Raw genomic sequence first — 27,051 nt, forward strand, 5'->3', positions numbered from 1 at the left:
ACCCCACAACTGAACTGGAAAAATACCCAGTGATTTAAACCACTGGGACATCTCTCCAGCCAGGAAAGCACTTCTCTACTCTACCATCTATAAACACTTATCTCCCTCTCTTTGTTCTAACTTTTGCTATACATGGCAAAAATATACCATTATTAAATTTTAATGTAGAAAAGATATATAACCAGCAATAAACATAGAAATTTAACATTTACATGAGTTACCGTAATCTATAAAACCCCTTTTTGTTAGTCATCTAGTTAAAGACAAAACATGAGAAATTACTTATATAAAAACTTTAAAAAAAATTATACACCAACTAGGAAGTATATAAATACTAACTGCAACAAGACTTTTCTAAAAAAAGGCCAGTGTTAATCATTTGGGTTAATCAATTGGTGAACATCACACCACAAATTCTTGCACAAAAAATAGAGACAAGATGTTTATCTTCCTACAACTTTGCTGAAGGGAATACAGGATGAAATCCACTTCATCACATTGGTTTGAAAACACAGATATGAACTGCACTCCAGCTCATATACAGCAAGAGAGAAGCTCTCAAATAGGACTCCTAACACGATCTGCCATGAAACACGGGGTGAATTAGAAAGTTAGCCTGCAATGGTTTCGTTATTCACAGTTGAAGGGCATGCAGATATATACAACATCAAATCAGTGACTGCTAATACCACAGCACTTCAAAGGACAACTACTAAAGGACATTAGCAAAAAGAAGTAAGAATATGTCTATTTCTCAAGTTTCAAAGAACCCTTACAGGGTAAGATAGATTACATACTGTTCCATGTATCAGATATGTCTAATATGTGTATCATTGCATTATTATCAATTCTATTTCAATAAAGCCATTAAAAGTGTTCTGCGGCTCACTAGTTGAAAATTCCTGTCATAATTCAACACTGACAGAACACCTAGTCACAGCCTTGCCTAACCTCACCCATATAGACCTCCGTGTCAAAAGTGCAGCCACTGTGAACAATGCCCCATCTTCAAGATCAGCAGTAACTATGAGCAACACAATTACACTAACAAGCTTTTACCAATTCCAGGCAATCAGCAAAATACAGATTCAATAACTCTGCAGTTCATCATTTCTTCATTTCTGAATGAATCAAAGCAAAAGGCACCACAGACCATAGGTTGATGCCCTTTTATAGCCAAAGAAAGCACTAATTATACTGATCTATTTTCTTCTTGAAAAGAAGTTTCAAGCTGGGCGGTGGTGGTGTATGCCTTTAATCCCAGCACTTGGGAGGCAGAGGCAGGCGGATCTCTGGTGAGTTCGAGACCAGCCTGGTCTACAGAGCTGGTTCCAGGACAGGCTCCAAAACCACAGAGAAACCCTGTCTCGAAAAACCAAAAAAAAAAAAAAAAAAAAAAAAAAAAAAAAAAAAAAAGACGTTTCAGCCAATAATTTCTAACAAATCAATAAAACCAGAAGTGAATAAGAATATATCAGCACAAAAAATTATGAATATAGGGAACTAACTGCAGAAATCAAACAATAAAAAGGTAAATATCAGATAAATATCAAAGAAAACAGAAAATATAAAAGCAAATGATTAACTTTGTGTTATTAGATGGCTACATCCTCCCGAAACTTTCCTTAATGTCAAATAATTTGAGAATGGACTTAAATTTTTATAAAAACAACTGATAGAATCCCACTAGATTAAATTACAATTTTTTTTGCTACAAAATTAAAATTACATTATACTTTTTACTTCATTGACTTCACTATCATAATTAACTCTTATTTAGAGAGTACATTTTGATTTACTAACTACTTCTTTGGCACCCCAACACATCTTTACTCTTTCTTCATTGTAATTACAAACAAAACCAAAAACCGTGGAGGACTGTACAGGAGATGGAAGGCTAGAAGTGCCTGAAGAAATACACAGCCCATTGAGGCAGCACAGCCAAGCCCTGCATCTGGTTTATCTATAGAGTTATTTCACCTTCCTCCTAAGGCAACCACTACCCAAACATTAAAACTCTTCTAAATTATCCCCACGAAAGAACAGTTTTGCATGCTGTCATTTCTGTGATCGCAAAGGAACACAGGCTGCTTCAATAATGAGTGAATGAGCATGTAAAAAATTTAGCTGTTAAATCCAACAGAAAAGGACAGCAGATGGCATTGGGCAGAGAAAAGTTACAGAGGAAAAGCAGAAAAATGTGCATTCCTTAGCAAGTCAGCCTTCTGTGTCACCCTTGAGCCCTTGGAAGGGCTGCACCGAATCTGTCAAGGGAGGAAAGACTATTTTCCACAAATAGGGATCCTTCTCTTCAAAAAGAAGGCAATGCAATTACAAGGTAGCTAAGCCACCTCCCCGTTTAGCCCTTGTATAAAACTCAACACTTTTGATAAACATTTATCCATTTATCATCTCAGGAGGGTCCCTCCTTTACCAAAGGCAGAAACAGACCGAAGGAAAGTAGTATCAGTGAAGACTGCATGCATCACCCCAACCTACTCCAAATCTCTAAGCTTCACCAAACAGACCTGTGCCCTTCCCAAGAGCAGCACAGGCCAGCCAGTCAGTCACTGTTGGAGCACAGTCTGTGAATGAGGCAGTAGGAGATTTCTGAGAGCTTTCGAGAAAACTAAGTAAACAAGAGTCTTTTTTTTTTTAAATATTTATTTATTTGTTATGCATACAATATTCTGTCTGTGTGATTGTCTGCAGGTCAGAAGAGGGCACCAGACCTCATTACAGATGGTTGTGAGCCACCATGTGGTTGCTGGGAATTGAACTCAGGACCTTTGGAAGAGCAGGCAATGCTCTTAACCACTGAGCCACCTCTCCAGCCCTAAACAAGAGTCTTGTAACCTCTGTTCCTCCATAACAAAGGCTGTTCTTGAAATGTGCTTTGGAGCCCTCCCAAGAATGGTGATACTGGGTTTATATTCTATTGCCCATCATCTCACTTTTGTTATTTAAAAATGTTGTCAAGCACCAGTTGTCCTTGGGTCTGTAGACAGCCTAAATTCTTACAACCTTGCCTAAGCCTCAGAACAGAGCCATCTGATGCTCTGAATAAAGTTGGCTATGACGTGAGACTTGAGCCTGCTTCATTTTGGGGACCTCCACTCTCCCAGGTTCATGCCGCCGACTAGAGCAGCAACAATTCACCTCTCTCAAAACCATTCATATTTCAAATCAAACTCCATCTACCCCAAGTTGCCATATTTCTCTGGGCTCCAGGAAAATATGCTTATATTGTTATTGTATCAGCTACTAGGTAGTAAAATTTAACTTTATCTTTGGACTCTCCACAAAAAGGGAATGGAATACAGTGTATGGTAAAGACTATAAACTTCCTTAGGAAAAAAAAGCATTCTTTAGGAATTTACACTGAGTAAAAAAACTCAGAGGAACCAATGTAGCAAACAAGACCATATACAATGACTCAAAAATAAATAAATAAATAAATAAATAAATAAGCTTACAAATATACAAGAAAAGTTCTTTCTTCAGAAAGCAGTGTTCAAACTGCCTTGATAAATGGTGTGGGAAGTCTTTCCGCTGTCTATGTGTTGCTTTTATTGGTTAATGAATAAAGAAATTGCTTTGGCCTGTGATAGGGTAGAATAGAGCTAGGCAGGAAAACAAAAATTAATGCTGGGAGAAAGAAGGTGGAGTCCTTGAGAAGCCATGTAGCCCCATGGGAGAAAGACACTCGGTAACCTTGCTGGTAAGCCACATTCACGTGGCAATACACAGATTAAAAGAAGCGGGTTAATTTAAGATGTAAGAGTTAGTCAATAAGAAGCTAGAGCTAACAGGCCAAGCAGTGATTTAAATAATATAGTTTCTGTGTGTTTATTGCAGGACCAGGCAGAACAGAAACCTCTGCAAACATTGATAGGAACACGCTCTCATCTTTCTACATCTTAAGAGTTGTATCTCTAAATATCTGTAATTCCTACTGCCTAACTTTCATAGTGTTGTAAAGTGCTATGTAGTACCAGAGGGGAAAAATAGTAATTATTAGTCTTAACCTGCTGTGTAGTCAACAATTTACAATAATAACCTGTAATAACGACTAACCTGGCAAAATATGCCCACTGGTCCAAGAGTGGCGTCCATGCCACAGGAATAACTAACCACTTTATAAATGGATTTAAAGCCCACACCACAAGCTGGAACCCAGCCTGATGCTATTATCAGGACCAAAATACCTGTAGCTAGAAGGTTCATAAACCCTATGGGAAAACCCACTACTATCTTAAAACAACATAGTATTAAATAATCCTATTGACTTAAATTAGTGTAATTCTCATCAGAAAAGCTCCTTGCTGATGGCTGCTGCTGGGAGTAGGGTTTCTTTAAGAGTGTGCCCCTGGTAGGTCAACCAATCTAGAGTGGATGGCTCCAAACTCAATGTATATGAGCAGCAAACACTAGACTCCATGAATATAAAAAGGAAAAGAAAAGTTGAGTGGGTAGGGAGTGGTGGTGGATTTGGGAGGAGTTGAGGGAATGCTTGTATGCATTTTTTTGCTGGTTTTTTATTTGTTTGTTTTTGATTTTCAAAACATGGCCTCTCTGTGTAGCTTTGGAGCCCATTCTGGAACAAGCTCTTGTGAATCAGGCTGGCCTTGAACTCACAGAGATTCACCTGCCTCTGCCTCGGGATTAAAGGCATGTGCCACCACTGTCTGGCTTACATGAACATCTTACATTTCCTTTATAGATAACACAGAAGAGTGACTAACTTTATCCCTAACTGTCTTCTAGGTAGATAAAAGAAACAAAAATTTGAGCAATTTCTTGAGAAAAAGTACAATATTCACTAAAGACTCCATTCCTCCCTATTCAGATTCTTACGATGAAATCAGGCTTGTAAAGCACCTTCAACTTTTCTTTAACAAGTTATATGACTCACCTGATCTTTGAAATATAACTGAACTCTACTGCCGTACAACTGGTATGCCCATCAGTCATCTGCAAACGAAGCATCCTTGGTGCAGCCTGCGACTCCTCATTGTCCTTTGGTGCAGCGACATTGCGGACCTTCTGAATTTGTAATACACATGGACCTTCAAGCTGTCACACACAAAAGAATGAAAGTCACTTCTTAGTCATTGCTACAATATCAATTACACAATTTTCTCTTATTAATGGTTATTTACTATGACATAAAAATAACTTCAATTAAAGTCAAGACTGAAATTATTCTCTAATTCAGAGGTAAAATTTCAAACAGGAAACCTGCAGAAAAACAACTTTGTGAATCCACCTTAAGATAGTTCCAAGGCATGAAAGCACTAAAGGAACAGTTGATTCCTGTAACAAAAGGTGTGCTAGGCCATGCTCTAGCTAGTTTCTATAAACCTGTTTCCTCCCCATCACATGAACAGGCAGTCAGGAGGGAACACACTGCCATTACTGTAAGGGATACCACCTTAGAGCAGCAGCTCAAAGGAATGCTTCCTCCTCAAACACATCAACTTTACAGCCCTCCCACACCAACCGCACCTTCTAGTTAAAGAATATATACGAATACAGTGCTCCAGAGCACAAGATACAGAAAGTTCAAGGAGTGAGGTACGCTTATTTCTACACTTCCTTTTTGTTTTGTTTTGTTTTTCGAGACAAGGTTTCTCTGTGTAGCCTTGACTGTCCTGGAACTCACTCTGTAGATCAGGCTGGTCTAGAACTCACAGATGTCCATCTGTCTTTGCCTCCTGAATTCTGGCATTAGAAGCGTGCGCCACAACCGCCTGGCTCTATACTCCATTTTTAAAATGATTTTAAATCTGATGCTACAAGACATGTGTTGACAGGGAGAAAAAAAAATGTTCTCTCTTGTCAACTTCAATCAAAGTAAAAATAAATCAATGGACTAACTAGTTATAAAGCTAAACATTTATATAATAAAATGGTGATAGCAAAACTGGATAAACACAGTTAAATTTGCTTACATGTAGAAAAATAAATTTAATAGAAATGATAATTACTACATAGATCTTTAAGCTATTACCATAGTTTTAAAATGTATATTTTTTCATTAATAGTAAGTTTTTTTAAAGTAAATATTTCTGTGCATAAAAATTAATACATATTTTCAGAAAAGAAATGAAAAACAGTTGGCAAACATTTATACTTCATTTCCCAAGCAAGCAAATCACTAAGCTGAAAAAATCAACGTTGACCCTGAACAACAGTGTTACACATTCAGTTTTATCTAGTCTAACCTTTCATCTAAGTTATCTCAGCCTTTCAGCTATAAAAGACAAATACTATTCCTGGGCAAGATGGTGGAATAGAGCAGGCTTCTGAGAGAGGCAGTAAGAGTTAAAGTAAAGGAAAATGGGTGTTACTACAAGAAGGAGAAGGAAAAGCTTCAGAAATCCAGAAAAGAGTGGGAGTAAAAAGGGCAATGCACGCAGAGAAGAAAGGCAGGGCCAACAATAGTGTGTTTCCCTGGTTGGAGGAGGAAACAAAAGCCACTAACAAAAGCTGCTTGGCTTTAGGAAGAGACAGACAGACACACACACACACACACACCATATATAATAAAAATTTAAGGCAGCTGGATTCTCGTTGAGTGGTACTAGAGGCTGAGTCAGCAACTAGCTGACAGGAAGTAGCAGGGAGGAGTCATGTGGAGAAGAGTTTATAAAGACAGGTAAGAAAAACATGAGGACTTCAGGGAGACACGAGGAGGCCAGCTAGGTGAGCTGCTTGTTATTCAGCCTGTCAGGGAAGCATCTTGAATTCTTTTTTTTTTTTTTTTTTGATTTTTTTTTTTTATTTATTAAAAATTTCCACCTCCTCCCCTCCTGCCATTTCCCTCCCACTCCAGTCGGAAGATCTGAGCATCTTGAATTCTTTAGCAGAGATTTAAATAAATTCTCTTAGTAGTTTTGAAAGAGTCGGTGCCTGAGGGAACAGAATTTCTTCAGGCTGCAGCTCTTGCTTGCGACCTAGCTGCTGCTGATAGTGGTGGAGTTGCAGCTGCTGACTAGGATAGCTGAAGTCTAAAAGACAAGTTAAAAAGAAGACAATAATTGGTACCAACACGGGGTACCAAAATATTGCATGATGTTTTATTGTTTTGTCTTTTGGGGGAACCCACCACCCAGATCCCAAATAAATCATACACAAAGGCTTATTATTATGAATGCCCAGCCTTACTTTGCTAGTTTCTTGCCAGCTTTTCTTATCTTAAATTAAGTTAACTACCTTTTGCCTCTGGGCTTTTATCTTTCTTCTACACATCTTACTTCACTTCTTTCTCTGTGGCTGGCTGTGTAGCTGGGTGGCCACTGACGTCCTCCTCTCCTTTTTGTCTCACTGTTCCTCTTTTTCATCCTCATTTCTCTTTTTTAACGCTCTGCCTGCTAGCTCTGCCTATCCTTGCTCCTGCCTCACTACTCTTAGGACCATCAGCTGTTTTGGACAGGCAAAGAATCACAGCTTTACAGAGTTAAACAAATGTAGCATAAACAAAAGTCACACACCTAGAAATAATATTCCCCAACACTGGCCACAAAGCATGATGACCAGAGTTCAAGTCCGAGGCCCTGAAAGTTGTCTTCCGACCTCCACACATTCACCAAGGGAAACACACATACCCATTCTCATTCTCTTTCTGCCTGTCTGTCTCTCTCTTCTCTCTCTTTCTCTCTCTCAACAGATGAATAAGTTTAATAATTTTTTACCTGTTTGAATACAATAAAATATTTCTGGGGCTGGGGAGATGGCTCCGCAGTAAAGAGCACTGATGCTCTTTCAGACAATCTAGATTTCATTCCTAGTGCCCACGGTGGCTAACTAGCAACAACCATCTGTAACTTCCATTCCAAGAGATCTACTGCCCTCTTCTGGCCTCCATAGGTACCAGGCACACATGTGGTACACAGATATACATGCAGATAAAACAGCACCACACATAAGTTAAATAATAAGATCAATACTCTTGAAGGGAAAGCAGTAGTGCACCCCTGTAATCCTAGTACCTGGGAGCCTGAGGTCCAGAGGATCACACATTTTGGTGCACCCTGAGCTATACAGCAAGATCCAAACTATTCTGGTTTATTTGACAACCCTATGTCAAAAAATAAGAAAGAATGAAAGAAGCAAAAATGATTTTCCAGTGCTATGCTGTAACTTATTTAACATGAAGCAAATACAGCAGAAGACAGGGCTGGAGCTTTACAGCAGTGCTGAATTCACCTGTGGAATGCATGGTACATGAGGATCATTCATGTACCCTCGTGTAAATAAAACTGCCAGCACAGGGAAAGAAATACTTTACCAGAAGCCATCAATGACCATGATGCAGAAACAGAATGAAACACAGAGCTGTCTCACTCAAGCAAGTTTTTCTACTGTGCATTCCACAACTAACACCAAAAGCAAATGTGGGTGCACAGAGCAATGAGAATATTATTCTTTAACTGGACACAAAAGAGGTCAGAAGATTAGAGGAGCAGGTACAGCTGAGTCGGTATTACAGACTAAACGGCAGTTTGCCTACAGCTGGACGACGTTGGGTGCTGCAGCAACAAAAGCTGTATCCATGCGATTGTTGCTTTCCTAAGACCACAGAAAATAAAGACCAATCATCTAACGTGAGTCCGGGGAGATTCTCAAACAAATCACCAAAAAGAGAGCAAAAGAAGGTTTTACTAAGAACAAGCTCTAAACAAGCCTTGATGTCCCAATAATGAAGGACGTAGGATCACAAGCATTAGGGACTGAGAAAGACAATAGTGGTAAGCTGTCTGGAATCCAGATCCTCTCACAGTCTCAACTGATGTGCACATACAAGACCAGTAAGATAACGGGAGCAATGGTAGTAATACAAGGAAAAAGTATAGATTAGAAGTGTGGTGTATATTTACTGTAAGAGTCTAAAATGCCTATCCTTCAGGAATTTTAGAGCCTTCAGAAAATGTCTTGAATTGTTTCCCAAACTTGAGATTCCTGAACAACAGAAGCAACAGTTATAAATAAGAACAATAGCACAGCAAACAAACTGTCCCTAATGGCTTTGGGTGGTTAGGAAAACGACACAGGAGGGGAGCACACGGAGCTCCCACTTCCCCCAGGGGCAGCCACGGTCTCCAGGGTCTCTGCCTTTCACTGCTCAGTGTGTGCTCCTGACAGAACATACTTCTGAAGGTGGTTGGTGTTGTTTTCCTTTTCAGAGCTTATTTGTTTAAGACACTCAGAAGGATAGAGATCTAAATAATAAGAAATTTTATTATTAAGTCCTAGTAAATAAAACACAAATTCCTTATTTTATTCATTTTTCTGAAAAATACAAGTACATGTTTAATTTTAATAACTCATTTACTAAATGGGACACTAATAAGCTACCATTTACTGAAGACTAAATTAACAGAGTGGATGGAAAACAACTTTAAATTAAAATTGGAACATTTTCCCAGTTTCTTTCTTCTTAAAAACATTCACCCTCTAAATGAGAACTATGTGGGTTCCCTCTGAATTTTAAGGCAAGGTTGCCATCTTGTGGCTGACGTTGGTATCGCTGAGGCTCTGAGCCGGTCAATTCACCTTGTGAAACTGAAGCCTTCAATCAGTTGAGCATTTTAAAAGGCATATGCAGCTGTCAGCAGGAGGACTACAAGTTAAAAAGAACTAACTCCAGAACTGAACTGTTGGGTAACAATTTCCTCCAAGTTGAAACATCCCATCCTGGAGGAAGACTCAGGAGACTCAGAGGAAACCACCTTACAAGGCCCTCAGAGCTGAAACTTAAGATTGATGATGCTGGTCCCCAAAGCTACGGAGGCCAATATGAGTCTTCTCTGCTCTGAATGGTGAGTCCCAATGCTTGGAGAAGATTCTCCAGCCTGCTGAGCCACCTGCAGGCCATGCAGAGAGCATCCTTACCCCTGTTGGATAGTCAACACCTGCTCCTGCAAGCAAGCCCTCTCCCATACCTCTCTCAGTAACTCATTGGACATTTGGTGTAATCACTGCTTTGGTTGGTTGTTGGCTCCCTATCTGAAGTGAGCAGCCTTATGTGACTAAATTAACAGAGTACATGGAAAACAACTTTAAATTAAATTAAATTTAGTGTGTGAAACAGGAGAGTTTCACACACCTAACACATTTCCTGTTAGGGTTCTTCAGTAATGTGCAAAAGTCCTCGAATAACTGTTCAGGTCACAAAGCTGGAAACGGAGCCATGTCCTGCTGTTGGAAGGCCTTGTTGGACAGAGGTTGCAGTCTATCATGGCCTGACAGCTTTTTCCAAAACTCAACATTAGGATACCCTCTCCTCAACCCCCAGCAAGACTTTCTGCTCTCTACCTGCCCTTATCTGGAAAGAGGACTGACCTTATCTGAGAGCTGTCTATAAACCTGGATGCCTGGTTTATCTCTAGAGTGACCATTAGCATAGTTTGATTTCAGAAGCTCCCCTGCTGCATGTACGGTAATTAATTAAGACGTATACTGGGAGTTCTGCTATAGCATCTTGTTCCCACATACAAGGCCTTACAATAGGACTGTGCCACTTAATGCAAATTAGCCTTTGTCCCCAGGCTCCCCAATCCTATATATTTTCCATACTCTGGAATAAAGCTGAGCTGATTCACTGAAGTCATCTCCCAGAGGACTATCTCCACCATACCCACAGCTAACCAAGCCCTGTTCCTCACTTTTGCCCGCCCCACATGGACCAGACCAATGCATCAATGATCCGGAGGAAGAAACAGAGCCACATCTTATATTTACCATTCACACCTTGTTTTAAACTTGCTATGAAAATAATAAAATTTTAGAATTAAACAGAGGAAAACAATAAATAATTTTACTGCATTTACATTATGATTATTTCCCATGGTCTCCAGTTTGTGCGCCGCTAGCTTACTAGCTGTCCCAAGACTTCGGGTCACAAAGTCTACCCCACAAAAGCTCAGAAAAGAAGTTGTATGAGATACAACATATACCACCACCTCTCTCTCACACTCCCTCTCCCTCTCCCTCTCTCTCTCTCTCTCTCACACACACACACACAGAGAGACAGACAGACAGACAGACAGACAGACAGACAGACAGACAGACAGACAGAGAAGGAAACATACAACGCCTCCAACTTAGGGCCTCGGGAGGAAAAAGAAAACTATTAGAGCATGTGGCATGGACTGCGAAGCCTGCAGAAAAATCTCTGTCCACCCCTTCACCACGTTTCAAGTCTCTGCTTGAAAGCTAAGTCATGCTCAAACACTATCCAGAGTACACTGAAATTTCACAATAATGTCACAGAGAGGAATTAGAGGGGAAAGACCCTCAGGGGGAAATGCTGTATTAATTAGTAATAAAGTTCATTTCAATTTTTACAATTCTATTTTCTCCCAAATTAATCAGTGATAATAGCAATGTCTAAGACTTCAGTTGCAAAATCCAGATGACAGTGTCTTTCTGAAGGCCCAAGACATCTTGGATTGTAAATTCAGAGTAAACCAGTTCCATGTGTAGATCTAACTGCAAACCTACCTTTCTTACCTGATTCCAAATCTACTAGCTCTCCACTTTATTCCTAATCTGAAATTGCCAAATCATGAAAATCGTGTTATCTTGGTCTCACTAATCATAACAGCAACGACACAGACTTCAGCCTTTTGGGAGATGAAATTTAGACTCCGCTCATCTACCTCCCAAGAGAATTGCTGGTCTTCCTGAAAAGCTCCAGAACACTGCACTGCGATGAGCCCCTGCCTGGTGAATAACTTCCAAAGGGGCAGGAGGACGCCGAGGGGAGGCTTTTAAAAGAACCACGCAAGGCAAATGGGAGATGCTCCTACAAAGATGATGGTCCCCACACCTCCCTTGCTTCTAAATACTTGGGGAAATGTTCCCCAATCTTCAAATGACTTTCTCTCTTTGAAATGGGAGTATCACAGACAGGCTAGAAATTCAGTAGAATCAGTCAGAGCAGCTTCAGGCCACTTTTGATCCTACCTCAATGATTAGCCTAGCTGAAGGAGGTTTGGGGCTGAATCCAGACAACAAAAATGAGTCTATTTGCTTGCTTCTCAGTGAATTCTCTTGGAGCCCGCAGTAACCGAGCAGACGCAATCAGCACTTATGCACTGTTAGAGTTCTGAGACAAACACGCCATCCTGAATGGCCCATAATATGTCAAAGTCACCATGTGCACTGTGCTGCACTGAACACTTCATGTGCAACATCACTTATCTCTTCAATGGCATGAGGGAATAATATCTTAACGATACGAATATTAACCTCTAGAAAGATTAAATAACTTGCCAAAAATCACAAAATTTAATAATCTAGAGAAATAGGGTTTGAGTAAGGCCAGTGGCTGTCCTCGTATCTTCCTAATCTGTTACTGGTTCCTATTACATCATCCCCCTCCATACCTAATATGAAACGTGATTCCCCTGCCTCTTAAGACATACACTATACACTTGCTTTTTAATGTTGGTCAGAATACTGGAAAGTTGTTTTCCAGTTTGCTATGTCTGGGAGCTAACTATGAAATCTAGGTTACTCTCTGTTTCCCTCTCAATCTCCTTTCTTCTGCTCACCTCTCTTACTATCCTTTCTTTCTTTCCTAAGATGAAAATTAGAAAATATTATTTTCTACCAAAATCCATCAATTACATGGCATGTTAGAAGCATCCAGTGAAAGAAAAAATATAAGCAATGAAAATAAGATGAAAATGCAGTGGCTGAAGATGAGAGAGTAAAACAGCCACACTGGCCAGTCTTACAGACCAGGCAGTGATGTCACACATCTTTAATCCCAGCAGCCACACTAGCTTGCCAAACAGTAATGGTGCATGTCCTTAATCCCAGAACTAGAGAGGATTATGAAACGAGAGGAGACAACACTCAGACTCAGTTGCATTCTGAGATTTCCTGGAGGCAGGTTCACCATTTTCAGACTAACATCAAAGTAAAGTCAGTAGCTAGCTGTTTTGCTTTTCTGGTCTTCAGGTTGAACCCAAATATCTGTCTCTGAGCTTTTATTAATCACGCTACAGAAAAAGAATTATCTAGCTACTCTGCTATACTTGTAGACCGGAGCCTAACATAATCATTATCAGGGAGGCTGCATCCAGCAACTGATGTAAGCAGATACAGAGAGGCACAGACCAACATTAGGCAGAGCTTGGGGAATCCTGTGGAAGGGGGAGGAAGGATTATAGGAGCCAGAGGGCTCAAGGACACCACAAGAAAACCCACAGAATCAGGGCCCACAGGGGACTACAGAGACTGAGCCAACTATCAGGGAGTCTGCATGAGACTGACCTAGGCACTCTGCATATATTATGGTTGAATAGCCTGATGTTCTTGTGGCACGCCTAACAGTGGGTGTGGGGGTGTCTCTGACTCTTCTGCTTCCTCCTACTGCACTGCCTCATTCAGCCTTAATACAAGGGGATGTGCTTAGTCTTACTGCAACTTAATATGCCTGCCCTTTTCTGAAAGGAAACAGGAGAAGTGGATCTGGGGGAGAAGGGATGTGCAGGGAAGGGACTGGAAAGAGGAGAGGAGGGGAAACTGTGGCTTTGAAAAAAGAACAAAACAAAAGAAGGATCTAGCAGTTTCTATTTGAAAGGAATTATTTTTATCTATTCATCCTATATATCAATTAGCATCATATTTAAGTATACTTTCCATAATAATTAGCACAGCAAAGTAAAAGATAGGCAGATTAATAATTAAAATAGCATTTCCCTATAGCATATTTACAGATTAAGATAAAGATTATTTTAAACTAGAACTGTAACATATGCAAATTAATGAAAGATAATTCTAGAATCATGTCTTTATAACAATCAGACATTATTAACAGGATGGAATGCTAGGTAGTAAATCTTTCTAATAAAAGTACAAATAAAGTATGTGAGTTCTACTGATCTTTAATTCATATCAAATATATACCCCTTGAATATTTAGCCTAAATATAACTGTATTCAAATACAGTGTGTGGAGTTCTAACTAATGGCCAACAAAATGAGTACAATCTGTGTATCAGCTTTTAAAATTTTCTATTAAAGCTGTTTGAAAACATTTTCATTCCTGCAGTGAGAGGAATTAAATCTCGTCAGCAGCAGCTAGTAAAGGGGAAAATGTAGCCAATGAGGAAGAACAGAAAAAGAATAATCTAGCAATTTCTATTACATATGAAAAGGGAGTCCTTTTTTTTATTTATTAAAGATTTCTGCCTCCTCCCCGCCACCACCTCCCATTTCCCTCCCCCTCTCCCAATCAAGTCCCCCTCCCTCATCAGCCTGAAGAGCAGTCAGGGTTCCCTGCCCTTTGGAAGTCCAAGGACCTCCCACCTGAAAAGGGAGTCTTTTATCTATTCATTCTATATATAAACTAGCATCACATTTAAGGATGTTTTAAGTGATAATACGTATCACAAAGATTTCAGGTTGCAAATTTTTGTTAATTGTTATCAACTGCCTTCAAAGGAAACGTTTACAAAATACTGCATACAGTTTGAAAAGCAAAACTGTGCTGAGAAAATGGAAAACAAAGAATGTCTCCATCTACCGGTGAGTTCAAGGCAGTGCGGGCTCTGAGTCTTAAGGACACAGACAATGGAAAAGTAGTATTATATTAAGCTCTCTTTCTTCTTTCTTTCCTTCCTTCCTTTCCTTTTGTTTTTTTCGAGACAGGCTTTCTCTGTGTAGCCCTGGCTGTTCTAGGACTCCCTCTGTAGACCAGGCTGGCCTCGAACTCAGAGATCCGCCTGTCTCTCCCTTCCGAGTGCTGGGACTAAAGGCATATGCCACCACCACCCGGCTAGCTCTCATTTTCCTAATAAAACTAGTATACAGTTGTGCATCCACACTTGTGTAATTACTATACTCATCAGGGCAGGCCACCATTGTTGCCCAGTTATAATGCAGTGGTTTTCTAAGGATGTTTCTGGGACAGTAAGGCCAACATCCTCTTAAAGGAAAAAAATGCAAATGACCAGGTTCCATATTCAGGCTGGAAACTCAGATAGGAATAAGGATAGTTTGGGAACCAAGGGGAACCCAGTAGGAAACTACATCTGAAAACAACTAGTTTTGTAGTCAAAAGTGAAATGTAAACAAATCGCAGAGGAGTCTATAAAACACATTAGAAAACAACACTAAAAACTAACACTAAGCAAAACTTCCCAGGTAAACAGAAGAAAAGGTGTGGCAATGACAAATCTACACAGAACTACCTGCAGGACAAGTAACCACATGCTCTCCACTCCCTCTGCAGCTAAGAAATTAGACTAACAGTTCAAAACATTACCAGCAGCAATTTTAATTTCTTTACTATAACAATATACATTATAAAATTTAAAAAACTACAGAGAGGAGAAACCCTGTCTCGAAAAATAAAAAAAAAAAATAAAGAGAAATGTGCAGGAAATATCGTCTGTACCTGATTATCTTTAAAGGGTATTTCCATATTAAAAAATGAGACAGATGAATAAATTGGTAAGAACGCCTCTATGTAAAAAAAACACAAGCCGGGTGGTGGCGGCGCACACCTTTAATCCCAGCACTCAGGAGGCAGAGGCAGGAGGATCTCTGGGAGTTCGAGGCCAGCCTGGTCTACAAGAGCTAGTTCCGGGACAGGCACGAAAGCTACAGAGAAACCCTGTCTCGAAAAACCAAAAAAAAAAAAAAAAAAAACAATAAAAAGAGCAACCAAACACCAAACATGCATCTTTGCTGAACTGCTGAAGACCTCATTGTCTTACACGTTTATGTTCCTAAACAGACTGAGTAAACTCAGTGACCACTTATGAAGGAATCTAAAATATAAACAAAGACAAGGGGATCCCCCACTTTAACAATGGGATGAGCGTTAAAGGCCAAGTTAATATTCCGTATTTATAACTGATATTAAATATAAATTTATTTATATATAATTCATTTAAAAATGAAGTTTTTAAAATTTAAAATTCACCAGAATTCTACTTTTAATAGTGTTCTATATATGAAGCAAAACAGCATTATAACTGTGACCTCCCAGGCTCTCTGTCTAGTAACTCAGCGCACATTCCATGTCCTGCGGCAACCAGCACAGCTCGAGAGGCACCTTCTTTACCTTTTCTACCTTTCCACCGTTGATGTCACTGGGAAGGAACTTCTTGCCAATTGTTCTCAAATCTGTCTAAAATAAACATTCCATTATTAAAATAGAATTATAGAAAAAATCTCTAAATTCAGTCTTATGAACAAACATTAAGTAAACATCTTCATCTTTAACTAATTGTAAAATGTATGTAGACAGTCACTATTTTCAAATTATTTAGCCAATGGTTGTATTGTTTAGTATACCAATAAAGCAAACAGGGAGAGAGGCATTTCTTAGTCAAAATCTCTAACAAATTACATCCATTATGATCTTATTGAAAATTAATGTCGTAATCCAAAGACCAAATGACAGCTTTGAACTACAATAACACCGTATGTTACAACAACTAAATCCTATATAACCTTAGTATTCAAAGACATGAAAACAAATTACTCCAACAGCTCTGACATTCATAACATAGCAAAGCAAAGAAAACAGCAGGGACCGGTGTCACAGGGATGGCAAAGCAGCAGCAGCTTTATAGCAGGAATATTTTCCCTGCTTGTACAATCACAGAAAGAGAAAACAGGAAATTAACGGCTAACTATAAAAATGCAGAAATACATGTAACTCAGCAAACCACAGCACCCAAAACTCAAACAGAAACTAGTTACTAATATCACAGCATCTCTGCTAAAGAGAAGACTACACAGTCCATATAAAAATTAGGGCTTTTAAAAATGGTATCCTCTTCAGAAGTAAAACCTTAAAATAATCTGGAAGGTCTTTCTATGGAATACATATCTGAAGAGATATAATATATTGTGTTGTTAAACTAGTAAACACCAATAGTGCTCAATAAATTAAGACTGCACTTAAATTTTGGATTTTATGCCATTGCTTAATATTCTTACTTCTCTACTCTATAGATGAAAAAAGAAAGATTTTTTTTTTTTCAATCAGAGCGTAACGGAAACATCTAGGAAGGAGAAATAGAAGGTGGAGAGATGGCTCAGTGGAGTTACAAGCACCCATATGGTAACTAACAACCATCTGAAGATCTGGCAACCTCATTTGATTCCCCAGGACACCAGACACAGACATTTATACAGGCAGGCAAAACACTCATATCCTTGAGATAAAATAAACAAATCAAGTTTTTTAAATAAATTAAGGCTGCAGCTAAAGTTTTAATGCAAATTAAGTGGAAAACTGTTTTAATGAATCGTCAGTTCTTTCTATTACAAAGCTGATAAAAAAATATGATGGATTCTACAAGTAATGAACTTTTCCTTTCTCATTGTACTCTGATATTTACAACTAGTTAAGATTAGGTCATTAAATTCAACATACATCTCTATAACTTAAAAAGGTGAACAATTAAATATTTCCTCTATATTATTTATCATAACATAATTTATGATAGTTTTCAATGGAATAGCTTTAATTTTAAAAAGGGTCTAACAAAAGTTAATAAACTTAACCTACATTGAGAGCAATCAGGATGATGTCATTTATATTAACTTTGCCAGGAGAACTTGTACACGCTTCAATACCTTCATCTGAAAGATACCTGTTAAAATAAAATAAACAGCTAATTATTACCTAAACCCAATATTAAACAAAAGTTTACAATATGCAGTTTTCTATTAAATACTAGGAAATACTGAACATTCCAGTCTGTATACTATTCTGATACTAGTTCAGAAGATAGACAGATAGACAGACAGACAGACAGACAGACAGATAATCTTTAATAATCTATTACAACCGTGTGTGTGTGTGTGTGTGTGTGTGTGTGTGTATGAGTGTGTGTATCTTTCTTTGGTGTGAGAGAATTGTCTGTATTCTGTCAATTATGTTTTAAATAAATGCTGATTGGCCAGGCAAAAAGTATAGGTGGGTCAACTAGACAGAAAGTAGAGGCAGGACGATGAGAACAGGAGAATGCTAAAAAGAAGGAAGCCCATTTCTCCCAGTTCTGCCCAGACCACCAAAGAAGCAAGATGTGAGCTGCCCAGCTGAGAAAGGTACTGAGCCATGTGGCTAACATAGATAAGAATAATGTGTTAATATAAGCTACAAGAGCTAATAAGTAGCCTGAGCAAATGGGCCAATCATTTTTATAACTTATGGAGATCTCTGTGTGATTTTCTTTGGGGCCTGCCGGATGTGGGACCTGGTGGGAGGGCAGAAACCCCGACAAGCAGGCCCACATGTTACATTTCTTTGTACCCTTAATAAGATATTGTGTGAATAAAATTATTCATATGCTTTCTGAGAAAAGCTAGTTACATACAGTCTGTCTATGAGCTACTCTTTGCAATGATAGAAACATAATTTCTGCTCGACTATCTGCCAATGCAGTAAGTTTTTAAAAGAGGTTGAGCTACACTGTAAAATTAAGATTAAAATAACCACACTTTTAAACTTGTTGAACAAACTAAGAACAAGTAAATATCCTCCTGGATTCTTGTCCACATTATCTTCTAACATCCCTTCTTTAATACCACATTCTCAAGAATCCTTCAATAAGCACTACTTACTCTAAGGGACACAGGAAAGGTGGCCTTTACAGTACAGCCTTTACCTTTTATGTTTCTTTTCTTTTCTTTTTTTTTTTTTTTTTGGTTTTTCGAGACAGGGTTTCTCTGTGGTTTTGGTTCCTGTCCTGGAACTAGCTCTTGTAGACCAGGCTGGTCTCGAACTCACAGAGATCCGCCTGCCTCTGCCTCCCGAGTGCTGGGATTAAAGGCGTGTGCCACCACTGCCCGGCCCTTTTATGTTTCTTAAATCATCATCTTATTATCCTAATGTTCGTTTTCTCAGTCCAATCTATAGCGATATTTTATTTGTGTTTTAATAAATAAAGCTTGCCTGCCGATCAGAGTTCAAGCATAGCCACACTAGTCAGGCATACAGGCCCAGCAGTGGTAGCACATACCTTTAATCCCAGATGCTACACTGGTCAGCCATACAAGCCCAGCAGTGATGGCACACACCTTTAATCCCAGCAGCTACACTAGCTAGCCAGAGAGGCCAGGCAGTGGTGGTGCACACTTTTAATCCCAGCACTAGTGAGGAATATAAAGTGGGATAAGACAGGAACTCGCTCTCTTTCCATTCTGATGATTTCTTAGAGGAAAGAGCTCACTAGAGGTTGGCTGGTTTGTTTCTCTGATCTTTCAGCTTGAACCCCAGTATCTGTCGCTGGGTTTTTATTATTCATGCCACTTCTTATTAATCATGCTACACCAACTCAATCTTACATTTGAACAAAACAATAATCAATTCAAGAGTGGAGAAACTGCTGTATCCAAAGGAGAAAAAACTATCTCTACCCATTCAATTAACCCATATGCAATACAGGGTTGGTTGGTTGGTTGGTTGGTTGGTTGGTTGGTTGGTTGGTTAATAAATTCTATGATTCAAGTATAAACCATCTTATATAAACTTCCAACAGCATCTCAAATGTTTTATGATCAACATCAACTTGTTTAAGCAATGAGCTAAAGCCACCATCCATCATCACTGACCACATTCTCCTAGGACTCAGAGAACTGGTCTAACAGCTAATCCAACAGTTATCTCAAACCCATTCTTGATGAGTCAGTAACACCACCATTAACCTCAGATACTGTGCTAATTCTAAAACATTTATAAAAGTACATTGTTATATTATTTGTGCATTTATTAGAGGTGTGTGCACATGTACTACAGTGTAAATGTGGAAGTCAGAAGACAACTCTGTTATTTTTCCCCTTCCCCTTTTATATAGGGGAATAAACTTAGGTTCCTAGCAAGTACCTTTACCCATTGAGCCATCTTGCAAGCCAAAATGTGAATCTTATTTTGAAACAGCAAAGAAACAAAGAGTGAACAACCTTGGTATAGTGGCACCTACTTTAACACCAAGATTTGGAAGGCAGAAGTAGAAAGACTGTCAAAAGTCTGAAGCCAGACTGGCCTACATAATGAGTTTCAGAATTACAAAGCCAGATACTGTCTCATACACACACACACACACACACACACACACGGAGGGAGGGGTAAAAGGAGTGACAAAGAAGTGGACAGAGAGGTACGAGGAAGTAACAACTTCACAGAAGAAAATTAAAGATATCTCCAAATGAAGGTAGCCAGGGAAAATAAATGTAAATAGTTAGGGCTATACAAGAGAGTAAATCAAAGTTGATAAGTCTATGATAAAACCAAATAAATAAAATGAAAGTGTGTGCATGTGTGTGTGAGTGTGTGCATGCCGTGTGTGTGTGTGTGTGTATGTGTGTGTAAAACTAAAGGGTACTACTAATGCTTAGAACCGCAATAATCATAAACTAAAATCCTGAATGAAAACAAGTACTTTAATGGATAGCAGGGAGAAGACAGTTCTTATGTAAGTAAGCCACTAAAAGTAAATAGATAGTAGATAGGAACGAGAGTGCAGGAGGGACCATGAAATGAAGATGTGTAAAGTAATCTCAGATATTTAAACATTACTTCTAAGTCAAAACAGCTATGGTTATTTCCTTTATTCTCTCATTTTTCATCTTTTCATTACTATTATATGTACATGAAATTCTAATTAACTATCATCTAAATTTACTTCTATAAATATTAATTAAGCCCTGTGATAAAATGATGAAATTTTTACACTGTCCTTCAAGGAGTTAATTGTCATCCACACAGTTTAACACAGCATACAGATAGGTATTTACAACGCCAATGTAGTTGTTGCAAATGAAATGTTAAGGAAGGCTAAGTAATTTGGGGAAAGGAAAACTATATGGAAAGGGGATATTAAATGCCAAAAATGAAAGTGTGAAACTATCCTTGAACACTCTGATTGGAAATTGAGGACAGAACTATAAGTCTAGTCTGAGCCTAATTTGAGAAAGCAACAGTAACACCAAGGGAAATGAGTGATATGTTAAATGCTGATTGAGTGGTTACAAAACCACAGCTTTCCAGCCTCTTGCACATGAGGACACAGAATGCAATGACTAACAGAATACTGATCTATCTCCTAAAAGAGTAACCCTTTAAACTTAAAGGACAACAGCTACCAAATAGACTGAAACAAATCTTCTAAAGTAACCAAACTTTATACCATCAATTTTACATATGAAGAAAGAAGTCCCAGATATATTATATTTGTTGAAAATAAAAACTTAGTCGATAGAAAAATGGAACCAAAAATGTCCCAATTCCCATCTCAATAGTCTTACTCTGTAACAGAGTCATATTTATCAAACAACTAATTATTTATAAGAATATGATCTGCCGGGTGGTGGTGCACACCTTTAATCCCAGCACTCAGGAGGCAGAGGCAGGCGAATCATTGTGAGTTTGAGGCCAGCCTGGTCTACAAAGGCTAGTTCCAGGACAGGCTCCAAAGCTACAGAGAAACCCTGTCTCAAAAAAACAAAAAAACAAAAGAAAAGAAAAAAAAAGAAAAAGAGTATGATCTATGCAAGCCAATTCTGGTAGTTATTCTTGGTTGTCATCTTGACTATATCTGGAATTAACTAAAACCTAAAAATGAAGGGCACAGCTGTAGGGAACTTTGCTTAATTAGAGGTAGAAAGATCCGCTTCTAATTCAGATCTTTGGAGTGGGAATTCAGAAATTTACCTCTAATCTGGGTTATACCTTCTGCTGGAAGCCTATTATCAAGACGGGGAAGAAGGAAGCTTTTGCTCTTTACCTACTTGCCCTTGCTCTTGCTAGCAAGTCCATCCATTCACTGGCATTAGAGCCTATTTCTTCAGAATTCTAGTGTATACTGAAGACCAGCTGAGACATCCAGCCTTGTAGACTGTGAAACTACTAGATTCTTGGATTTTCTGTTCATAGGCACCAATGTTGGATTAGTTGGGCTGAAGTCTGTAAGTCATTCTAATAAATTCCTTTCTATATATAACTGGAGACTCATTCTATGAGTGACACTATAGAGAACCCCAATACATCAATATTTGTGTAATTCAATTTCTTAATCAACTTAATACTTAACACAGACACACACACTCCTAAGAAAACTCAATTAGTAAACTATAAAGTACACTAAACAACAAATAGTATAGCTTCATAGTAAAAGATCAGGAAACAAATGTAAACAAATGAGGAGAGTAAAAGGCTATTAAAAACAATTTAAAATACCCATTTTTAGGAAAAAATAAAAAGAGAAAGACTGTAAGTGTTGTATGAGGTCACTTGTTTGTTCTCGGCTGCTCAGTCCCAAAATAATCACACAGAAACTATATTAAATAAATCACTTCTTAGCCTATTAGCTCTAGCTTCTTTGGGGCTAGCTTTTACATCTAAAATTAACCCATTTATAATAATCTGCACATCACTATGTGGCTGTGGCTTACCAGCAAAGTTCCATCCAACGAATGTCTCTGGCAGGGCTAACTGGCTTCTCTCTAACGCCACCTTTTTTTCTCCCAGCATTCAGTTTAGTTTTCCCCGCCTAGCTCTCTTCTACCCTGCTACAGGCCCAAAGCAGTTCCTTTATTAATCAATGGTAATCACAGGATACAGACAGAAATTCCACATCATATAAGTTATTCAGTCATTTCTCATTGATGGGTCCAAATATCTGATAATAACAAACTTGAGGAAGGGTTTACTTGGGAGTCCAGCTTTATCAGGGCTGCAAACTATCATGGCAGAGAAGACATGGGAGGCAAGATCAAAAGGTAGATAGATGGTCACACTGTATCCACACTCAGGAAGCAGAGAGGTTAGGAAGTCAGGCCAGGCTATCAAATTTAGAGGCCCATCCCAATTGACTCACTTTTACAGTCTCCCAAACACTCCACCAGCTGGGCATCAAGAGTTCAAACACAAATGCAAACCACAACACTATCACTAATGAAGGGAGAGGGGCTACCTTCACATAAATAAGAGTAAGTAGGATACAGTACCTTTTCAACTCTGCCTAGTAATAGTTTCTGTGTATAGCAAATTACAAAGTGAGTCTGAGTCTTGGTTTCCAAGCTTAACAAGTCTCCCTGCTTACTTTCTAAAGCTTATTCCAGCTTTACTACAAAACTGTCAATCAACAGAGCATCTACTCTCAGCTCTTGCATTTTAGGACAACTTCTATAAATATTTGGCCATTTCACAAAAGGACTGGCCTAACTTAATCAATATGTGACATTTATACATTACTCTCTTTTATAAACACTGAAAATGTCACTGCTAACAATGAATAAGGCAAGTGGTAAAAGTAAAAAGTAACAAAATGTTCTGTAGCCACAGAACTCAGCAACCAGGAACAACAGGGTCCACCAGATCAGGCTGTCACCAGGAACTGAAAATTGGAGCAGGTACACTGCATAAGCTCCCTGTACACACCTGCCCAATGGGCCACCAGGGAGAGGAATTACAATCAGTTCCTTGTGCCATCTGTGAGTCCAGACTCCAGAGAGCAGTTGTTACTGGGACAGCCAACAATGCACTCATCTGTGCCTTCTCCATCTGAGACTTTTGAAACAGTAATATTACAAACCCCTCACCACTAAACTACAAAAATACATCTGAATATATTTTATTGACAGGCGAGACACTGAAGGGCTACATTTCGGGGAAAAAAACAAAACAGATTAATAGTTCCTCACTGGCTTTATCTTCAAATAATGCTTTAAAACACAAACTTAATCAGCTCACAAAATTTTCAAGAAGGTAATTTAAAATAAAAAAAGAAAGAAAAGAAAAATCTTCCTTGGAATAGTCTTCCCCAGCAAAAAGCACACCTTGATGATCCAATATCAAATAGTCAGTCCCAAAAAAACACATACAAGTAACATTATGTAAACTAAGCAGTCTGTATTTATGTCTTAAGGAATACATATGCTTATATTCATACATAAATGTATGTAACAACAATTAGTAAAAATAGAGGCCATTAATTTGCAAGAGAGCAAGGAGGGGCATATGGGAAGGTTTAGAGCAGTGGTTCTCAGCCTGTGAGCCATTCGACCCCCAAAGGTGTCACATATCAGATATCCTACATATCCAATATTTAGATTACAATAACAGCGGCATTCATAATAGTAGCAAAATTATAGTTATGCAACAAAAATAATTTTATGGTTGGGGTCACCACAACATGAGGAACTGTATTAAAGGGTCACAGAATTGGGAAGGTTGAGAACCACTGCTCTAGAGGAAGGAAAGAAGGAGAAATTATGCAATTATATTTTAATCTCAAAATTTTTTTAAATATTTGTTTTTTTAAATGCTTCCCTGAGTTAGCAAAAAGGATCAGTTTTAAAAAAACAAAAAACAAAAAAACACCACACTTGCCATCAGGCCAGATGACTCTAGTTTGATCCCTGGAGCCCATATGGTGGGAAGTTGTGCTCTGACCTCTATGCAGCACCAAGGTACACAAGTGCCCACACAAATACACATGGATGGACAGAGAAACTAGACAGACAGCAGACAGTCAGCCACACAGATAAAGGTGATAGTTAGCTTATAAAATTTCCTTTTTCATAAAAAAGATAAAATTCTTAGTGTTAGTTAACTGACAATCCCAACCAATTTATTTAACTTCAAAAATAAGCAGTTAAAATTAGATGGAGAATGACAAAGTCACGTGGCTTAAGGGCCACTGCCGTAACAACCTTCACCCATGTTCAGAAACAGACATGTCCAAACAAACTCACAACTTTCAAAACTGAATTGGCAGAAAACTCAGATGAAAGACAGGCTACTACTTCAAGCTCATTTATTTGTTAGATCCAGATAATGGGTCTTTGTTAATACCCTTTATCACTAATATGATCAAAACAAAGCCAACTTGCTCTGATCTATTCTCTGAAAGCCGATAAAATCCATGTCTGCTGGCGGGCCGACACACACATGCAAAGGCCAAGGCTCACAGTGGAAGGCTGCCCTGACTGACGCAGGAGGACAGGGGCGGCAGCTGTGGTCGGATCTGATTTTTAGCCTTCGTGTTTCTGTAACGCAATATGCAAGCCAAACAAAACAGACTTCAGCAGGCATGAGGAATATCCACTATGAGTTCATTTAAGTTAGCCATGTATCTGCTCCTGATCACCTCCAAGCTGTGTTGAGATGAAGTGTGGCACTGTGAGTGAGTACTTCTCAAACACTCAGTAACAGCTAGCCTTCTCAGGTGAAGGTAGAAGGCATCTTTATGCCATTCTGCATAGTATGGGAGAGAGCAAAAAACAGGAACACACCTGCAGCTATGTTCTTACCAGAGGGGATGTCAGGCTGAAGGTGTCAGATCATTTGTGTTCATGTTGGTCAAAACAGTCCACATATTCAGTAGACAGACAGACAGACGAACTACCTCTAACGGTGCAGAAACTAAATCTGAAATCTTTCCCTCACCTACACTCACTGAGATAATGGAAGCCTCCTTAAATGGGAACTGAAACTTCAACTTCTAAAATACAGGACAGAGTCTAGTATTCCATGCTGACAGCAAGTAGGCTGTGGCACATGAAGACTCTTTAAAATGTCGATGAGAAGAGAGTGAAGCAGGCCCAAAGTGGCAGGGCTCTGTGAAGCAAGGCACAGGAGCTACACACACAATAAGACAACAGCCCTGTCTTTGAATTATATGCTTCATGTGATTTTTGTTGTTGCTGTTTTATTGTTCTGTTGTGTGTGTGTGTTGGTTGGGGTCTCTGACCTATATTAATTATTTACTGCCAAACTGAGTTACTAGTTCCTATATGAAACAAAGATCACACTGGAAATTTAATATGTAAATTCTTGCTGGAACACAAAGAAATACCTAAATTCCAATTATCCAAGCTACTACGGGTACAGGAGAGATACGAAATGTGAAAATCATTTATGCTCACACTAGAGCCACACAAAACACTGAGGCTGCAGAAAGCTGCAGGTTTCACTTGCCCTTCCCTGACACAGTACCAAGATAAGCCTGCGACAGCCAGAGGAATCTGAGAACAAGACCTTTCAGCCCAGATAGAGCAGCTGTACCAGCAATTCATTCCTTAAGCATTTCTTTTACTTCTAATTTTCTATTATTTAATTTTCATCCATGCATATATGTCTTGTGATGGTCTGCTTCTGTCTGAATATTGCAGTTGTGGTTAGACTACGTTTGCTGTATGTGTCTCTTCCCCCAGTCTACTGAGGCATTCTTCTGAATATTGCAGTTGCGGTTAGACTATGTTTGTTGTATGTGTTTCTTCCCCCAGTCTACTAGGGCATTCTCTAGTCTCTCTTCCACCCACATCCCTTATATTCCCCCTCTTACTCCTAAATTTCCTTCTTCCTTGCCTCCTACTTGTTTTAACTTAACTAACCTTCCACAGCTTTAACAATCTCTAAAAGTGGTGGGCCTCCCCCTCCCAAATACTTTACCCATCTCAATGATTTTTTTCTTTCAAAAGTAGACCTAATGCTCCAGACATTATGCTGACCCCTGTCACCTGCCAGGATTAACCCAGGCAGTATTCTAGCCAGCTCAGGGTCCTATGACTTCTACCTCACTACACAGGTGCAAAGCTCTCTTATGAGACAAGCTCCGCCCATTTCTGCTCTTTTCCCTCTGCTCTTCTGAAGAGACAGGCTGCTCCTTGCCTCTTCTTCCTCTTTCCCTCTTCCCTCTCCCATTCCCTTTATCTCAAAAAAATTCCCACATGAACTCTGCCTGCACGCCGCCTCTGTCCTTCACCCACCGCGTGGCACCTTAGCCCACCAAGGTCCACCTTGCACTGTTTTACAACATTTGGTGTCATGAAACTTGGCAGGATCTCCTGGCAGTTCCTCCTGCCTGCTGACAGTTTGAGGACTGCCAGACCCTGTAACTTTCAATCGGGTCACCTTTCCAACTAAGGATGGCTGGAACCCAAAACCAGCAGAATCATCAGTAACATACCCTCCCCCCACCCCATGTTTCCCATGATTGAGGACTTGTGTCTCGTCCATGGTTTCTTGCCTTCTGGCTCCAGCTGAAAGGCCCAGTACTGGGCAACC

General features: G+C 39.2%; 1 protein-coding gene across 2 annotated transcripts in view; it reads right to left on the reverse strand.

Moving 5' to 3' along the window:
- Tdrd3 (tudor domain containing 3) overlaps window positions 1-27,051 on the reverse strand; it is a 137,928-nt gene that overhangs the window by 63,783 nt on the left and 47,094 nt on the right. The window contains exons 2-4 of one of the 2 annotated variants that reach the window (XM_057786349.1): window positions 17,548-17,632; window positions 16,090-16,155; window positions 4,916-5,076 (exon numbers count right to left, since the gene is read on the reverse strand). In XM_057786349.1, the coding sequence (XP_057642332.1) occupies window positions 4,916-5,076; window positions 16,090-16,155; window positions 17,548-17,632 (312 nt within the window). Of the gene's footprint in view, window positions 1-4,915; window positions 5,077-16,089; window positions 16,156-17,547; window positions 17,633-27,051 lie in introns of those variants that run through there. The other variant, XM_057786350.1, reaches the window with a different exon arrangement.

This window comes from Chionomys nivalis, chromosome 12 (assembly GCF_950005125.1).
Source record: "Chionomys nivalis chromosome 12, mChiNiv1.1, whole genome shotgun sequence".
Lineage (NCBI taxonomy): Eukaryota > Metazoa > Chordata > Mammalia > Rodentia > Cricetidae > Chionomys > Chionomys nivalis.